The sequence below is a fragment of the Serinus canaria genome, chromosome 4, assembly GCF_022539315.1.
Source record: "Serinus canaria isolate serCan28SL12 chromosome 4, serCan2020, whole genome shotgun sequence".
Lineage (NCBI taxonomy): Eukaryota > Metazoa > Chordata > Aves > Passeriformes > Fringillidae > Serinus > Serinus canaria.
The window spans coordinates 46,518,836-46,537,405 of record NC_066317.1 but is presented as its reverse complement, the minus strand read 5'-3'; the positions used below and the strand labels follow the sequence as shown (position 1 = coordinate 46,537,405).

At 38.7% G+C, this 18,570-nt stretch overlaps 1 protein-coding gene across 1 annotated transcript in view; it reads right to left on the bottom strand.

Moving 5' to 3' along the window:
* GABRG1 (gamma-aminobutyric acid type A receptor subunit gamma1) overlaps positions 1-18,039 on the bottom strand; it is a 50,596-nt gene extending 32,557 nt beyond the window's left edge. Inside the window, exons 1-2 of the mRNA XM_009100324.4 lie at positions 17,948-18,039; positions 1,330-1,478 (exon numbers count right to left, since the gene is read on the bottom strand). Of these exons, the coding sequence (XP_009098572.1) occupies positions 1,330-1,478; positions 17,948-18,039 (241 nt within the window). The remainder of the gene's footprint in view (positions 1-1,329; positions 1,479-17,947) is intronic.
* Between the last annotated feature and the right edge of the window lie 531 nt (positions 18,040-18,570).

Genomic DNA, 18,570 nt, shown 5'->3' with positions numbered 1-18,570 from the left:
GGAGAAGAGAACAAGAATTCTCTTTTCTTTCATCCCCACCTACAAGCTAACCATTAGAAGGAATTCTAGAAGAGACAGTCTATTTCCTCACAATGACTTTTCTGTCTGTTGCATCAAATGGGGAAAAACCAACAGTAAGCTAAACATTTGTCACACATTGAGAATTTAAGGAAAAACATGCTGGAGGACTTTTCGTGTTGTCTAAATGTTTTTACTAATTCAATTAAATTAACATGAAGGAAAAGACTTAAACCAAACTTTATGAGATTCATATGTGATTATATTATGACAGGGAGAGAATTATTGCCTTCCAACATCTCTAAGATAACAGTCACCAATAAAACAGAACTAAGAAGTTTGGGAAAGAAAACAATTTGTCAGAAGCTTTCAAAGGAAGATGCATAATTTGAGATTGTGTTTTTTTCTTCCCCTACATAAATGAAACAGGTCTAGATTGTTGTGCTGTTAAATGTATAAACAGCTTACAGACTTACATGGCATTCCTTTGATGGGGAATGCCAGGTACATCACAAATCCTTATGTCCTCCACCTCTTCCTTCACATTTCAGGAAACAAACTCAGAGAAAATGTATTGTTTTTGTTATTTGATCCTGCATACAAGGAGCTGGCAAGGTTTCATGTACTACACGTTTTCAAAACAAGATTCTTCCAAATATTTATGCTTAGTAGTTATATGCAAATTGATGCTTTGACTATTGAAAGACAAAATTGCATTCATAGAGCTGCCAAGTTGGATCTATAGCAATGCAGTTCTTCTTCCTATATTCCACCTAAAAAATGGGTCCTAAGTTATATTTTTAAACTCTTGAATTTTTTTTTCAGAACCTTAGCAAAGGGAAAAAGACAATTGAGTTGAGTTATATTTGCTCAAAATAGACACAATGAATTTCCTACAGTAAGAATAAAATGTCTAGGGATAATTCTTTAATGAAGTCCTAAAGACTTAGGATCAATTTTTGAAATGACCATGGCTGGTTTATATCTACAATTCTTTCTGACAGAAGATCTTTGTTAAACAAAGCAAATTATAATTGCCTTTTAGTGATTTATTACAGATTGCTCACTGTCCCCCAAACCCAGTACCTTCCATAAGAAAAAAAAAGATTTTAAATAGAACATGAGGCCTTATCTTGCATAGAACATTTTTTTTACTAGTTCCAGAAACTGACCGTATTTTATTACTCTTATATTTAGCTTGCTATATTGAGTTTTAAATATTGCAGTAAGCATAGTTTTGCCATCTTTGACAAAATGCACACCATCTCTAGTTCACATTTTCTATTCCACTGAATCATTTTATAAGCTTACCCCCAATATCTGGCCGAAGTTTATTGTCATATCCTTGAAGTAAGGAGTCCAGTATGTGAGTTACATCACCACCATGAATCTTTGGTGCAAGGACCCATGTTTTATTCATCATTAGATCTTCATCGTCCTCATCATCTGCTTTATCAGCTCTATGTTGTGTGATTAAAAAAAAAAAAAAAAACCAAAAAACAAGATTGGGAAAAACACAAGATACAGTGTTAATAGAGGCATTTACACATCACCCATATAGAAAAACTCAAGCCATGAGTCAAACCCACAAAAGCAGCAGCAGCAGGCATCATCTTACCAGCAGCCTGTTCCTGTTTTGAAACAAAAGTGTAATTCCAAAGCTTTTCCCTACATGCATTTCTTTTTCAAGCTGCTGATAGTTCAAAGTGATGCTTAATCTTCATAATAGCATACCTGTTGTATGCTACTTAAGAAAGCATCAACAGAATCTCCTTCCTAGTAGCCTCTTTTATATGATGTAAAAAAATAAGACTTGCATACTGATTAAACTCCATTCACATTTTAAGCAAGCAAACATTTCATCCATGTGCTACAACTAAGCATTAGCAGAGGCAGAAGCTGCAGACACATGCCAATTATGTATCTGAATGTATACATGGTACAGTTAACTGAAAGGAATGGTACACCATTTTCAGCCATTTGTTAGCTACCTATTTTATCAAGAGGAAACAATTGTATAAGGAAAATAACTACATATTCATTTATTACTTATCTTTTAATTAGATAAGCAGCAATAGATAGTTAATCCCTAGATCATAAAAAAAAAATTGCAATACCTTGGTTGCATCTGCACATTCACTCAGCTATCACTAAAAGGGGAAAGAATACCTGAAAGTAGTTTTCTTTCCATTTCAATCAAATGAGTATGGACTCCAGTATTCCTCCAGTGCTAAAAACTGCAATCTATATTACTCATCCAGTTTATTTCAAGGAAATGCTATGGGCTTGAGGTCCAGCAAACTGCTTGAGAATGACAGCAGTAACTAACAGCCACACAACCTACCTTCACAAATGGGCTCTGGCTAGCAATTGCAGAAAACATGCAGCCCCTATAAATCAGATCCAATGTTAACACAAGTACAGTATGCCAGTAAAAGAAAGGAATTAAATTACTATCTTTGTGCCAATTCACATTGTACACCAAAACTAGAAACGTTACTTCTTTATTAGGGACTTCTAAATTACACAGACATCTGCTGCCCTCACAACTAAAAGTGGAAATTTTCAGCAAAATTTACTACAGGAAAGAAGACCACCAGTATGTTCCATGTGAAGAAAGAACAGAAAAAGTCAGAAAAGGACAAAGTGAGAGAAGGCATGCCTGCCTTTTATTGCAGCCCTTTGTGGGAATGTCTCAAACCAGACTGTAATAGAAAGGCCTTGCATCACCTCCTGGATAACACTAGCAAGTCTCACTGGAAATCAAAATTGTTATGGCTGTGGAAACTCTCAGTGGTTTTGGCATGCCTGCTTCATTTGGGAAGTGAAACCTTGCCACAGCCCAATAGGTTCCCAGAGGATGAACAAAAGGCACTGTTCAGATATCAGAGCTTTCATACCTAGCTTGCTGCAAACAAGTTGAAAGAGTCTATTATAGCAGAAAGTAATACACAGTCTAAATACAAGGCTCACTGACAGCCTCCCTGTAACAGCCTGAAAAGTGCTTTCATTCCTTTCAATTGAAATGCACCATAAAATACTTAATCTTTACTGCACTACATAGAGAAATGTCAGATATTAAATATTTAACATTTCCCATTAGCAGGATCCCACTAATGGAAGCACTAAAACTAGGAAGCTAAGTTTTGTAAATGTACACTCTTTTTCCCTCAGAGCTACCTATTTCTTTCATGTGCTGTTGCCACACAGCTTTTTTTTTATTATTTTTATTATTATATCTATTTATGGTCTGCCTTCACTTTTTGGCATCTAATTACTTTATAAATTAACTTACAGTTGCTCAGAGTGCAGACGCAATCCCAGCCTTTTCCCAGAGGCATTAGGATGATGATGAATTAAAAGTTAATTTATAACTAGCTCTGTTAGGAAAGACACACAATCACCACAAAACTGACCTTCTTCTTTTTGTCTTCCATCCCATAAACAGTGGAAAGCATAGTGAAATTAACAGAATTCCTTACATATACAGGGTACCTGATTCTCTGGATCAGCCCAGTTATGTGCAGAGAATTTGAAGTGATTATGACACTACTCTGTTCTGCTTTAAAGTTTTTTCCACAATGCTATTAAAACAGCAGAGATTTAGCCAAAAATGGAAAGTACAAGAGGTCATGCCATGACCACCTAAACCAAACAGGAGTTACAACCACAACACCTCAACTCACATTCACTTGAATATCTTGACATTTCATAGAGTCCTTAGTTTTATTTATGGATTCACAGGAAAAAACACATTGGAAAGGGATCATGAGAGGTGTCTCTAGTCCAGCCTCCTGCTCAAAGCAGGGCTTGCTCTGAGGTCAGAGCAGGTTGCTCATGGCTTGATCAGGCTGGTTATTGTAGACATACAAAAATGGAAGCTGCACAACCTCTCTGAGCAATCTGATCTCCACTTGGCTCTTTTCTACAATTTAATATACTTAAACTGGAAATTAACAAGAAGAAAAAATGCAAATCAAAACAGATTTCAGATTTTCACTTTTCCATTTTCTATCTCACTTACCTGGAGTATCTCTGGTCCTTCTCCAATTTTAAAACTCTGAACTACAAATAGGTATACAATTATGGCTTACAGAAAGCTATTAATGCAGTTCGAGGGGGAGAGGGAAAAATTCTATCCCAACAGCTGATCAGTTTCCAGGTACCAGTAAATAAATCCATTTAAGAAGATAGTTTTATTAGAGGCAACATGTCTTTACTTGGTGTCTGGTAAGTCTTGGTTTAAAATGTGCATTTCTAACTATTTACATGGAACTATTTGATTTTATCTAGGAAATATTGTACCCTGGAAAAAGGTCCAACCACATGAAAAGAAACACAATTGACTTCTACACTAGTACACAAGGCCAACAAGAGCTTGTGACTCACTAACCCATTTGCTAAACTGCCAAAGAAACCAACATGAATCAAATAATGCAACCAAATGTGGAAGACCTGAACTATGGCTGTTCTACATGGTGAAAACAGCTATTCTCACTCTATTCCTATCTTACAAGCCTTTTCAGAGGTGATTGACTGAGACTAATCCATCTCACTGCCTAAATACCATCTTCTAAACTTGTCTTTAAAATGCACCCAAGATCACCAAGTGGGCAGCAAAGACTATAATACCTCTGAAATGCTGATGGCACCCAGTTCTACAGTTCTGATTCCTAAACCACAGCCACTGACGTGCAGCAACAAGACTGTGGTAAGAATGAATGATACTGGGTGGAAGAAGGAAGTGACCAGAATATACAGAGAGTCTTTTGTACACCCTTCAGTGGAGCAGAGCACACCACCTGCAAACTTGAATTGTCAATCCAGTTGGTTTGGGGGGAGTTGCACAAAGCTCCCTCAAAAGAGCACCTAGTCATGTGAAGGTAACAGGACAGGCACTGTGTACATATTCACTTCCAGGAATCTGAATTACCAATATTTGCCATGCTAAACAGATTTGAATTGGTTTGTTTTAAAGATAGAAATCCCTTTGGGTGTAAAAAGCCTGCAGGATCAGTTGAGATGGTGTTATCAGTTAATCAACCTTGCTAGACCGTGTTCTATAAAGAAACATTCACCTTAGAAAACAAGATGGGTCAAAACTGTCAATCTTTTACCAAGCTTTTGTGTATCTCCAGCATTTTCTCCAGGGTCTGGAATGGGACAGAAGGAAAAACAGAAGGCAGCAAACTTCATTCTAAACCAGAAAATAAAATGTTAAACTCAGGTATGCCATTCAATTATTTAGTGACAGTTAACTTGGACTGAGGACCTTTTATACTTCTTTACCATTAAAATAAATCTAAAAAACCTATGAAGATTAATCTCAATTAACTCCACTCCCATATTAATGGTAACACTATCCTGTCTCTTTCACAACCCCAAAAAGAACAGCAAACTTAATTAAAGAGGAATTCTTTTCCTTTCCAAGCTCATCTAAAGGTTATTTCACTATACACAGAACATAATACTTGATCACCTCTCCATTTACTGTAAAATATATTTGTTCCAGCTAAGTTCACTCACTGTCTTTTTCAGAATGTCTGGAGAGATGTTGATTTAGAACAAAAATACATCATCAAGCATTAAAATATTTCTGTTCCATGGCACAGTGCTACTTTATGTCTATTAATGCAGGTGCTAATTCTAATGATTTTATAAATAAGGAAGAGACCTCACCTCTTAAGATGCTTGTTGTTGTAACACTTCAGCTACCCTCATAAACTCAACAGTAAACTGCACGTACACAGCTACCAGCAATTAGGCAAAAAGTGCCCCCATTATGCTCTCTGTCCTTCAACTAATTGGAGACATTACCATGACTAATAAATCTCTGGGCACAAGTGAGTAAAGACTAAATAAGTCTTTTCAACATCAGGCAACGTGCTTCTCTTCAGACATTAATATCATAGCTTTTTGTTCTCCTTTAAATATGAGAAAAATCAGTCAGGTGACCTTTGTGCTGCAATTAACATCTGTCAAGTTATGCAATGAATTGGAAGAAAAATTAATATAGTGAAAGTGTTCTGACTGCTATTTGCATCATGCATGTCAAAGTATTACACACAGAAGTACATGTATGGCATAAGTGAGAGTATTTAAGTATAGCAAAGCATCAATTTAGTTGTCCACTCCCAGGCTCCTATTCCTATCCAACACACAGAAGGATATCCAGTTTTCCAAGATGGACTGATTTACAGGGAACCTGTAGACCTCTGGAAAAGTCAAGAAAAGACTTGTCAAGGAACCTGACTTATCTCTGCTGAAGCTTTAAGTCTGTGCACAAGCAACTCAATCAAGCTCTTGGTATCCTTGAGGTTTAGACAACCTTCATAGGGAAATAGTGATCCTTATGTATTTGGAGATAGTGATCCTTCTGTACAAGAAATAATCTGATGATTATTTAATAAATAAATAAGGAGGAAAGTGAATGTTTCAGGTAATTTCTATGCTGACAGAGCTAAAACAAATACACTTCTTTCCTTGTTGCCTTACAGATGTGAATGAAAACAGTAAGGTTAGTTGTGTAACTCCATTTACCTGAGGATCTTCAGCTGCTTCAGGAGTTTTACCTACACAGGGGGAGGGCACAGTGACACTTACCTACATGATGAAACATGCCATAGCAGAGCTGTTATTCATTGGCTGTGCTCCCCAGGACACAACCTTTGTCTAAATATAATGCAATTTAACCTTTATTTTGTATTACTTAAAAAAACCCCCCCAAAAAAAAACCAAAACAAAAAAAATGTTTCTTGAAGTGTTAACATGACAAAATATACTGCTACACACATTTGTCAAAATAGTGCATTTAACCAGACTGGCCTTCATAACAAGTCAGTCAAGACAGGTAAGGATCCCAGGGAAGTTTTCCAAAAGATCATCTAACCAGACACTAGCTTGCTCCAGAACACCAAACATTATATGCTTGTATGTGGTAAAGTGTATTTCATGGCCCCAGCAATGTGAGGTCAGAGCTCACCTGACCTAGTCAAATTCCACACATGAAAAAAGACCTAAAGCTCTGCTGAAAAGCTAAACATGGTCACTGACACACCAGTGTCCAAAGTCAGACATTTGTAGAGAGGCTGGTGATGATTCTAGTTCAGAAGACAAAAATGCAAGTACTTAGTCATGTGAATGACCAGGCATAGGAACAGGTGTAGATGAAAATCTGAACTCTGGCAGGATGATAAGTTTAAGAAATGCCTGAAGCAGAGCAAAGTTCCTTAAATACAGAGAAAAATGCAACTTCAATATGGAAGGAATGAGTAATTACTCTCATGTCAGAAATTTAAATTATATATTTGCATATGTTCGTGAATCTCCTTAAGATAAAACATGGATGTCAGATAGACTGGTAGTACCTCAGAAGCTGAGAATTTACCAGCACTCCTTCAAGTATGCAAATACTACTCTCAAATAGCAAGAATAATTAGGACCACACAGTCATGACTCATAAAATAGAACTCAATTCCATTTTTCTAGAAAAGGCTTGAAAGCTCACTATCACTGCTAGCTGTCAGTAGTGATTGGTTTAAATATCTCTCAAGACTTATCTTTCAGACTTTATGGCTGACTTCATAGTCATCAGTTCCATTAGAATTCTGTGGAAGTGAACTCTTGCATTTCATCATCAGCATCTTCAAGGATATGCTTTCTGTGTCACAGAAATTTTCTGGGAAAATAAAAGTAACTGCAAGCAAAAAAATACAGCTACTGAAAACAGGTGTCCAAAAAGCATTACTTACTCCTCGTAATCCTGTGGGATATTGAGCCACTGATATTATAGTCCTTCTTTTTTATCCTTCCTAAACTGCTTTAGACAGTCTCTTAACGAAAATCTCTTTTCCCCCATCTATTCCATCTCATGTTTTCATCAACTTCCTGCCTGTCTGTCTTGCCAGACTTGGGCATATCCTTTTGTGTGTAAAAATGTATTTTTCTCTCCCACTGAAGTGTGTTTTACTTATTCCCTATATCTTTTTTTTCCAGTACACCGACCAAATATTGTTCAGTTGATTCTTCTGAATACACATAGTGCCTTGTGCTCTTTTATTTCATATTTGTCTGATCATTTATAATTTTCTGCCCTGTTTCTTCTTTCCCTTCTTCTTCCTTGGTGTTTACTGAAGGGATTAATTTGGACATAAATTATCAGGGAAGAGTGTGGCAAAAATATTAGGAATTCTTACACAAAAACATTTGAACACTAGATTAGAAGTATAAGCTACATAGGGAAGTTCACTTGGTATTAAATAAGCTTTGTTGCAAAAAAATGAACAATCATAGCAATAACAGAATAAAAACATGCACCTCTGGTGTTCACTCCCTATAACACAAAATGTTGCCTACGTATCTGAGTGTTTGGACTATTAACCTTGTGATATCTTCATACACATCACATGTATTGCATGATTACGATCTTTTGAGTCATTACATCTTTGAAGCACATCTCTGAAAGATATTAAACACTTTCTCTAACTATCTCTGAAGGATATTAAACATTTTCAGTCCAACTGATTTTAATTGCAGTGATACCTTCACTAAAAAGCATTATCGCATTTCTCATAAAATCTTCAACAACTTTGTGACACTCATGTATTAAAAACTAAGTCAAAATTACTGAACAATACAACCAGACATAACTCTGAGCACTGAATAAAGCCACAAGAATATTTCTAGAAATGTGGATTTTTAACAAGAGGAACAACAGATACTATTAAAGCTATCTTCCAGGAGAACAATTTTGTTCTGAGATCCACACAAATTGCTCTTCTCCAACTCAATTTTCACATAATGCTGCATGCTGTTTGAAATTACACTGGTCAAATGCTATTAATTCAAATGGATTTTGCAGATCTCACAAAATTGTCATAAAGACTCAAAGTGTCTCAGCTATTCTTTATCCATCAGTCTTCTCACATAATACAAAGTTTGTCTTCTCTCCTTGAAAGTTCATCCAAACACTGATATGGTCAGACCAGTATAACTGCTGCCTCTACTCCTATCAAGCTGCAGTCCAGAAATCAATTGACAATTTTCCTCACATCTGTCTAGCCAAGTACAGGTAATTCTCTGCACCACTTCAGAGCTGCTGGATTCTCAAACATATTCGGCTTGATTAGTATTGCATTCTTACTTTGACCATGTCTTTATCTCCATATGTGATGACAAAAATATTCAGTTTTGTAGACCTGAGGCAGAAAACTACCTGTTTCTACAACCCCCTATTTGTGCTACACAATACCGAGCCACCACTTTGCACAAGTAGCAAAACAAAACAAAAAATACAAGCTGATTTCTGCATTTTTCCAGGGAAATTATTGGTTTTCACACAAAATTTAGAAGGGAACTTGAGAAGTTTACTTCTAATCAAAGGGCTGATTCTGAATTTAGACCAGCGTGCTTGCCTAATCCACCTGGTATATAAAATTCCATGGAAAGACATCCAAAGCCTTCACTGGACATCTTGTTCTGCTGTTTAATTATCTTCCTAGAGATTTTTTTCTTTGTATCTAGTTGAGACTTCCCTGTTGCAATTCATCACCATTGTTTCTCATTTTCTTACCATGCACCACTAGGAAGTGCCTACCTCTGTTTCCTGGATTGTCTCCTAGAAAAAGCTGGGGACTAATGCTGAATCCACACCAAGCCATATTTCCTCCAGTCAGATCAGCCCTTGCCTCTTAGGACAGGTGCTCCTGCTTGACCAGCTTGGTAGCCCTCTCCTGAGCTCCCTCCAGTTTAAACCCCAAACTGGATGCAGGATCTACATGCAGTTTCACAAGGGTTGAGCAGAGGGAGACAGTCAATTTCCTCAACTTCCTGAATGTGTACCTGATCCCACAGCCCAGGAGGCTGCTGGCCCTCTCTGCTGCCAAGGTGCCACGCACTCCAGCAGCCACTCCAGGTCCTTTAGGAAGAGCTGCTCCCCAGCTAGCTAGCTCCAGTCCTGCTGAGGGGGAGCAGGATGGAGCAGTCTTGCATCTTCCATTCAGATGCAAGACTTTACCACTCATCCTTGATGAATTTTATAATGTTCCTGTCAACCCATTACCCCAGGCTCTCCTGCTCCCTCAGAACAGCAGCCCTTTCTGCAAACATATGAACTTGGTAAAAAAGTAATATTTCAAGATGGGGAAAAAAATTTCTTCAAGAAACATTATGCTAAAATCATTATTCCTGATGCTCTGAGCAGTTCTTGCTCCACCCCAGAGAAAGGAGGAAATAGGACACAGTCCTCACTTCTCTTTCCTTACAGCAATTATTTCATCTTCTGATTACAAACTTGAAGAACATGTATGATGTCTTTTCACAGAATCATAGTTTGGAAAAGACCTCTGAGATCATCAAGTCCAACCTCTGACTGATCATCACCTTGTCAACTAGACCACGGTATCAAGTGCCACAGAGTTGTTTCCTGAACACCTCCAGGGATAGTGACTCTACCACCAGCCAGCTCAGCCCCTTCCAATGCTTTCTAGGAACAAATTCATCCCAATGTCCAGCCTGAACCTCCCCTGGCACAGTCTGAGGCCATTCCCTCTTGTCCTGTCTAGCTGCCTGAGAGAAGAGTTTGACCTCCACTTTATAACCTCCTTTCAGGCAGTTGTATGTAGGGCCCTCTGAGCCTCCTTTTCTCCAGGTTGTTTCTAAACAACTCCAGCTCCCTCAGCTGCTCCTCATAGGACTTAACCTCTAGATCTTTCACCAGCTCCACTGCCCTACTTTGGATAACCTCTAGATCTTTCACCAGCTCCACTGCCCTACTTTGGATAACCTCTAGATCTTTCACCAGCTCCACTGCCCTACTTTGGACACCCCAATGTTTTTTCTCATAATGAGGGGCCCAGAACTGAACACAGGTCTTGAGGTGCAATCCTGTTTTCTCAGTTGGTGAGTTTTACCTTCTTTGTGGTTTTGGGCCACACCATTCAATCAAACAACCAGATGGTAAACAGCCACAGTGCACTATTCATCTAGACAAAGCAGCAGGGAACAAATGAAGACTTGAACAGAAGGTAAGAGGATAACAAAGCAAATAATAAAACCTAAGAAGATATAACTGAAGAAGGACAAGAGGTATTAAATAAAGGTCAAAATATCCCCAAATTTCTAAGGGAAGAAACAGTGTTGATAACTTCTCTGGATATGTGAAACACGTACTAACCATGGCAGTGCCAGATCTCCTGGAAGCTTCAGACTTATCATCACACAAAGACACAAAGACAGGAACACATAAATCCATGTGTCACACATCAGCACACCATTCACACATTATCTACACTTGACTGATGAAAGGTTAATTGCCATCCAATTCAAAATGAGCAATACACTGTTGATGGGCTAAGTGCTTTGATCTAAGATACACTTTCCACAGTGAAACTAGACTTAAAACAAACCTTTGATAAATGAATGCTGAGAACCATAACCTCAAAATAAAGATGTCAACCTAATAAAATGCTATCCCACAATAACTATAAAATTCACGAAATTGCAAAGTCAATTTTCTACCTTAAAATATCACCAGCATCTCAAAAAATATATCAAATGTGCAATCCTTTATAAGGCATTTCCAGTCATTTAAGCTGATGGTATTTCAGCATATCCATTTGAACATTTGTTTTAACACAATTCATCACATATTTCTTACAAAATCTTCAGGTGACAAGAAATCTACTACAACTCTTCACAAAACCAAACTTATCTGAAATAGTTCCAAACTCTGCTACACATGTGAGCAGGTGCTGTCGTCCTCCCACAAGAAACAAAGAAATATGCATGGACTGAAGCAGCAACAGAACCAGAGACTTGCACTGAATTGCACGCTGTAATTGCAGCATAACAAGTAAATTTAGCTTGAAATTACAGAAAAAGCCATGCAACTACAATAACTAGGCAATGACAACATGTACCCACTAGAAATATAATTAATAGGTTCTACTGAAATTTTAGTGTAAAATTAGGCAATTATGGACTAATCTAAAGGTCAGTTAAGTTAATGAATAATTGTATAGAAAGGTGAATATACTCTGTAAGGACTAATGGAAATACCTAAACCATGTAATCAAAAGCTTGTTGTCTCTCTATGCACAAAATCATCTTCTCTGATGTTGTGTATTACATTACACATATCTTTAAAATAGAAGAATTACACCTCTTGTTAGATAGTGACTAAAATTTATGGTAGTCAGAGTTGTCCCCTGTTGGACACAACCCACAGGCCATCAGCTGGATGGCTCTCACTGGCAAAGCAAGAACCAGGTCCATAAGTCACCTGCAGCAAGTCTGACACCACCCAATCCCTATCCAATGGCTGTATGGTGATGATATTGAGAACTGTTCTCCTCCAGAGAAAACAATTAGGACACTTTATCGTAAGAAAAATCTACATAATTTATTCTATCATGCAAAATTAACATTAGACACTGAAATTAAAAAAAAAATTGTGACTTACACTGACAGTTTACCACCTAAAAGAACACTTCATGTTACAATTTTTACTAATGTAAATTCTATCCAGTCAAACTTTATTTAGAAAGAAAACCTGGACAATAATACTACATTACTACTACCAATAATAACACTTAATCCCTCATGGTACACTGCCTTAAACAAGAAGAAAACCACATTAAAGGAAAGGACTAACAATCTATTTGAGACATCAAATAATTTAATCCAAAGGGGATGTGTCAGAAAAAATCTGAGGTAGATTTTTTCTATCCCTTTTTTCTATCCTGTCTGTCGTCCTTAAAACAAATAAAAATTGCTGCATATAAATTCAGAAGCACAGAATCAGCCATTCACACCTTACCAGACACGAATGCAGTGACACAGAAAAGGATTTGGCAACCAAGGCAAAAAGAACAGGAGTTACACCTGAACAGTACTGGAGCTAATCCTGTGAGACAGTATCTGAGCAGTACAAAGTAGCAGTGAAGCAATATTCTGTGTGTGTCTCTTCTTCAGACAAAAAAACGGAAAGCACTTAAAAGTGGTCAAGCAAATAATTAAATATTTTCTGAAGAAATGCAGGTATCTCAGTTTACTCATGTGAGGGAAGAATGCAAGCAGCTATCAAGTTGTTTTTTAAACCACATGTACCAGGGACTCGAAGGTGTCACGTCCCTGACATCTTCGAGTCATATCAACTCGAAGATGAGTTCATATGACTGCAGCATGGGTAAACCCAATTCAGTGGACATTTCCACTCTGCACAGAGTGTCTCCAGCTGTGACACATTTGTACACAACTTTCATTTGGGACTAAATCATTCATCCTGCAACAACTGCTTGGAATCTAACCGCACTGGAGCTTCCTGTCACCCTGAGGTGAGGAGGTTTCCACAACATATTATGAAAGACTAGGCTGGAAAGAGAAAGGCACCAGGACGTTTTTTTGATCAAAATGCTGATTCCTTTAAGAATTGTCAGGATTCACTTGAGATGCTCTGAGTCCTTGGCAGAGGCAGTCAGAACAAGGAGAAGCTTTGATGACTGGTTATCTTGTTGAAGAGCAGATGGATGCAGACCACACTCTGCTCCTGAAGAACAGCTGCAGCCATTGGTCTGTATCTTGAGGCTACCCTGTAGAAGCAGAAGTATAAAAGAAGACATGGATTTCCCCACAAAGAGATGGACTTGGGAATCCAGTGGCTGAGCTAGGCGTAACAGGTTACACTGAGAACAGGAGATCCACTGTCTGGAAGCCAGAGAAACCTCAGACTAGAAATACTGTATAATATCTCATCAGATTCCTCCTCATCAAGTCTGGATGCAAGGACTTAGTTAAACTGAAGGAGCAAATGTGATAGAGACAACAGGCTAAATTCTCCAGTTTTGTTTAGCCTCTTATACATTCTTATATAAGACCAGATTATCTCAACAAATCCTACTGACTGGAAAATCCCCAATTAAAGCATATTTTAGAAACTATTTATTTTCATCATATCCATATCACTGAAATTGCCCTCCTCTTTGAAATAAGTTCTGTTCTGCTGAACTCCTGATGACAGTCCTAGTCTCCCCAGTTACCTTTTCTAGTTCAGTGCTGCTTCATGATTTACCATTTTAGGTTAATTTACATATATATATATACATATACATATTTATTTATTTATTTATTTAGTTAGTTAGTTAGTTAGTTAGTTAGTTAGTTTAGTCTTAAATAATTTTTGCACATGTAAAAATGCCAAATAGGGACTTCTGTGTCTTCTTCAGATTAATTCAACTGCATCTGAATTACTCTGTACAAATTATTACTATTCAGAGAAATTGTTAAGAAATAAAAGTTATTGTCATTCACCAGCCTTTGAAATGTTCCTGTCAATGTGTTACAGTCATTTGTAATTAGTACATGACTCTGCTGCTCTTTAGCAAATAAGTTACAATAATGTTATTTTACTCATGCACATGATCAATTTAGGATGAAGTGCAAGAAAGAGTTATGCAGGTAATTCAAAAAGTGCTACTCTCTCCTACTATAAATGGAACTACATAAAAAGGGGTTTGAGATGATCACTTTTGTTTTTCTGTGAATTGAACACAAATGACTGTTTCAGTTTATATATATATGATAGCCCAAACCAAAGCAACTCACTTTCCAACAGTGCACACACCTAGTCCATTTAAGTCATCCTACCTACTAGGTTCTCTTTGACCCAGATTTATACAGTTTGTCTAGAGCTTCAAAGAAAAGACACCTCACTGTTCTGATCCTCTTGTAATCTACTCTGTACACAGACTTCTGTATTCAGGAAAAGAAGTTGAACAAGCTCAACAAGTGCTCACCTGTAAACTTTTCTGTCCAGCTCAAAAAGGCTTGAATTTGCAGCAAAGGTGTTTTTTTTAACATCAGGCATATTTAACAAACAGAAAGCTAAGAGTAAATGAAAATTTGTTTCAATTTGCTGAGAGCCTTTTCTTTATTTAAGAGATTGACAGAGCTTGAAGGTTTCCTTGAAACTGCTGTAAGAAGATTATGTGCAAAGAATATAAGTACTTCTCAATATTTAGGTCTCTTTAAATTTACACCAACAAAAGAAAATATTAACAAACTTTCAATAAAATAAAACTGCATTTTAAACCACTGGGACTGCTGAATAAGAACTTCTTTGTTGTCACATCATGAACAAAGTACATAGGAGTGAGGATAATCATGAATAAACATCACAGATGTTCAAATGAAACAGTAAATCACTATTATCAAGCACTAAGAAACCAACACTGTTATGACAGGCTTAACTCTGATCCAGGAATTTATATGAGAGGAAAACGTAGGCTGTATTATATATTTTCCTAACAGATACTTTGAAAAGAAAATATTGGTTGACATTTGTATTTGCTGACAGTTGCATTTCAATAGAACATTTATAATTGCTTTTAAAACATCAGATTACAAAACTAAATGGAAGATATGGCCAAAATTAAGCTAAGCTTAAAATATACTTATAAGCATGCTGACCAGCACATACCATTTAAAGAAGTATAAATTAGAAGAAAAGTTACAGTTATGGTGTACCTGTATGGGTGGAACTAGGAAAATAACGGTAATTATATTGTCAGTTCTTATGCTGTGCCTATCAATTATCTGTTTATTTGAATTCAACAAGAATAATGGGTTTGTCAAGCATTTAAGACTGCAGTGACTGTTGGGAAAGTACTCTTTCCCTGCACACATCTTGCAGAAAGGCTCACAGCCCAATTTCTGCTATAGAAGAGATATCTGTGATTGACAAAAGTAGTCCTTCAAAATACTGACCCATGAAATTAAATCAAGTGTACTGGCCATTCTGATCTATTAGTGCTGAAGGTGAAGAACTGGAGGTAAACAACTGCTTCATGGGAAAGAGTTCCCACACTTTGGTGTGGGAAGTTTGGTGTAATGTCATGGAACAGCTTTTGGGGCAGTATCTTAAAAGAATAAACTCTTGGTTGGGCTCAACTTCCAGTGCTCTTGCTTAGGTTTTAGCTACATTTGCTGCAGCTGAAGCAACTTTATTCATACTCAGCACAAAGTACTTTGTGTATACGTGCGTACCAATAATGATGCAATTTGCATCCTTTTAAAAATATGTGTTGAAAAGGCAGACTGGCTCCTGCAAGATAGTTTCAGAACAACTGGCAGAGTTGGTACAGCCTGGTCTACTCTTGGGAGTAGACCATTACTCCTGTGTTTTAGTTTGAGCTTTAAGGAAAATCTTGGGCTGAAACTATAGAGAGGCATCCAAAGAAGCAGAAAAATAGTATTTCCATCCTACTTTGTAGCAGACTTTAAAGAGTGCCAGAGGTCTTAAGATCCCCACAAGCACCCATGAACTGCAATGCACTACACACCAGGGAATCATGATCTGCAACACATGTCCATTTGAGGTCACTTAAATGGAAAAAAAAGGAGGGGGGGAATCTTTCAAATACCATTTTTTCATGTAGCCTCTGAAAAAAAGTCAAGGCTGAAAACAGTTGATTCAGACACATGGATATTCATACCAAAGGTTCCCTTTTATCTGAGATGTCCTGGAACACAGAACGAAACAATACATGTAAGTTACCTTTATTTCTCACCTCTTATCAACTTATTTATAAATGATAATGTTAATAAGATGCATCCATAGCAATCTACACCTAGTTTTATAATCCCAACCACAGTCTGACAAGCAAAGCAAAATAACAATTTTTTAGCTAGTTCTCCTTTGTAACAAAGTCTTTGAACTGATAAATTACCATGCATATTCTTTCCTCTCAAACCACTTGATAATTTCTTTCACACCTGAGGTACACTATGATCATTAAGAAACATTCTGAAGATGCACAGCTGCACTGGTATCATTTTCATCAATGCCTTTGAAAAACATTTCCATAATTTATCAAGGTTTTAAAAGACACAGGTTAAGAAAAATATAATCAGTGGTTTTCTACTAGGATAACACAGCAGCCTTCTGAAGATGAGAGATGTGATGAGATCAATGTACCTCGCATGTCATTCAGTGTGGGGAAGGGGTCTAGAGTATGATGGACTTTAAAAAATGTTTAACAGATTTTTTTCCCTTTTTTCTGCCAGCCTTTACACTACACATTTTAATATCCTCTAGAATGATAACTTTGTCTTTCTTTAAAAGACACACTTTAAAAGACACACACTGAGCAACAGTCAAATACCCTTTATATATACCTAAAGTGCTGCTTTGTGAATTTTATGAGTGTAACCTGTGGAATGGTTCACATTAGTTCTGCATCATCAATGGAGTTGAATCATCACATTGCTTTTCGTTGTTATGGGTACTAATAACACATGTACACACAGCCGTACCAAACTGTTGTTTCTTCAGAGGTCTCCAGCTCAATTTTCTAACTCTCCCTTAAAAAGCACGTTTCCAACTTCTGGGACTTGAGCATCTGCCCTGCTCCATCCCACGCGTGAGGCCGATCCCTCTCCCGAGCGCTGCAGCGGCAGGAGCCGGTGCCGGGCGGGGGCCCCCGCACAGGTCCCGCTGCCGCTGTGGGTGCCCCGCACCCGCACCAGCACCCGCACCCGCAGGAGCGGCAGCGCCAGCCGCGCTCCCGGCCCCTCTCCCCGCAGCCGCCGGCGGGGACGGGCGGCACCGCGCGGGGAGCTCGGGGCACCGGGCCTCCCTCGGCATGGGGAGACTTTTCCAGCACCGAGCCGAGCCTGGACTCACCAACCCGCCCAGCGAACAAATGGGATGCGGCTGAAGTTTTACTTTGCCGGAGCCAGCTCCCGCCGCAGCCGCCCGCGGGAGCCACAGCGGCAGCACCGACACCTTTTCTGCTTGAAGTTTGGCGGCGCAACACGCCGCCCCTCCTGCTCCTACCCCTGCCCCCTCCCGGAGCCCCTGAGCTCAGCCTGGGGCGCGATGCGCAGGTAGCGAGCGCCGGCGGGGGCAGGTGCGGGGCCCCGCCGTACTCACCCGCTCCCCAGGCGCACGGTCAGCAGCAGCAGCAGCAGCCGGGCCCCGCGGCGGCGGATCCAGCGGGGTGCGGGGCCCCCCCATGCATCCATGAGCGTGAAGGCGCTCTCCCTTGCCCGAGTTTTCTCCGGAGAGCCTGGGAAATTGCGACCCTACCGATCCCACCACCCCCCGGCACTCGGCAGGCAGAGAGAGGAGAGGGGAGGGGAAGGGGGGAAAAAAAAATAAAATAAAACACCCAAACAGGTAGAAATCCACTCTGCAAGGACCGAGCAACTCGCCCAATAGGCTCATCAGGTTGCTTCATAAATTATCCTAAAAACTGCTGGACGAATCAATCCCTAGCAGAGGTGGAGCCTCCTTTACTAGAAGGGAAACATGCCTGGGAGAAAGGGTGGCATGGATTTGGTATTTTTCTCCAAAGAGGGAAATGAAATAGACCTTACGTATATACATATACATGTAAATATAAATAGGCGAAATGTGTAAAATGTTAAATACATGTTTAAAGCTACACATATACATTTAAATATTTCTATTTCTGAAGCTACTCAGAGGACGACTCTCAGAGAGGCAGGCAGTCCGGTCCTGCCTGCCTAGCGGAGACCCGCAGCCGGGAGAAG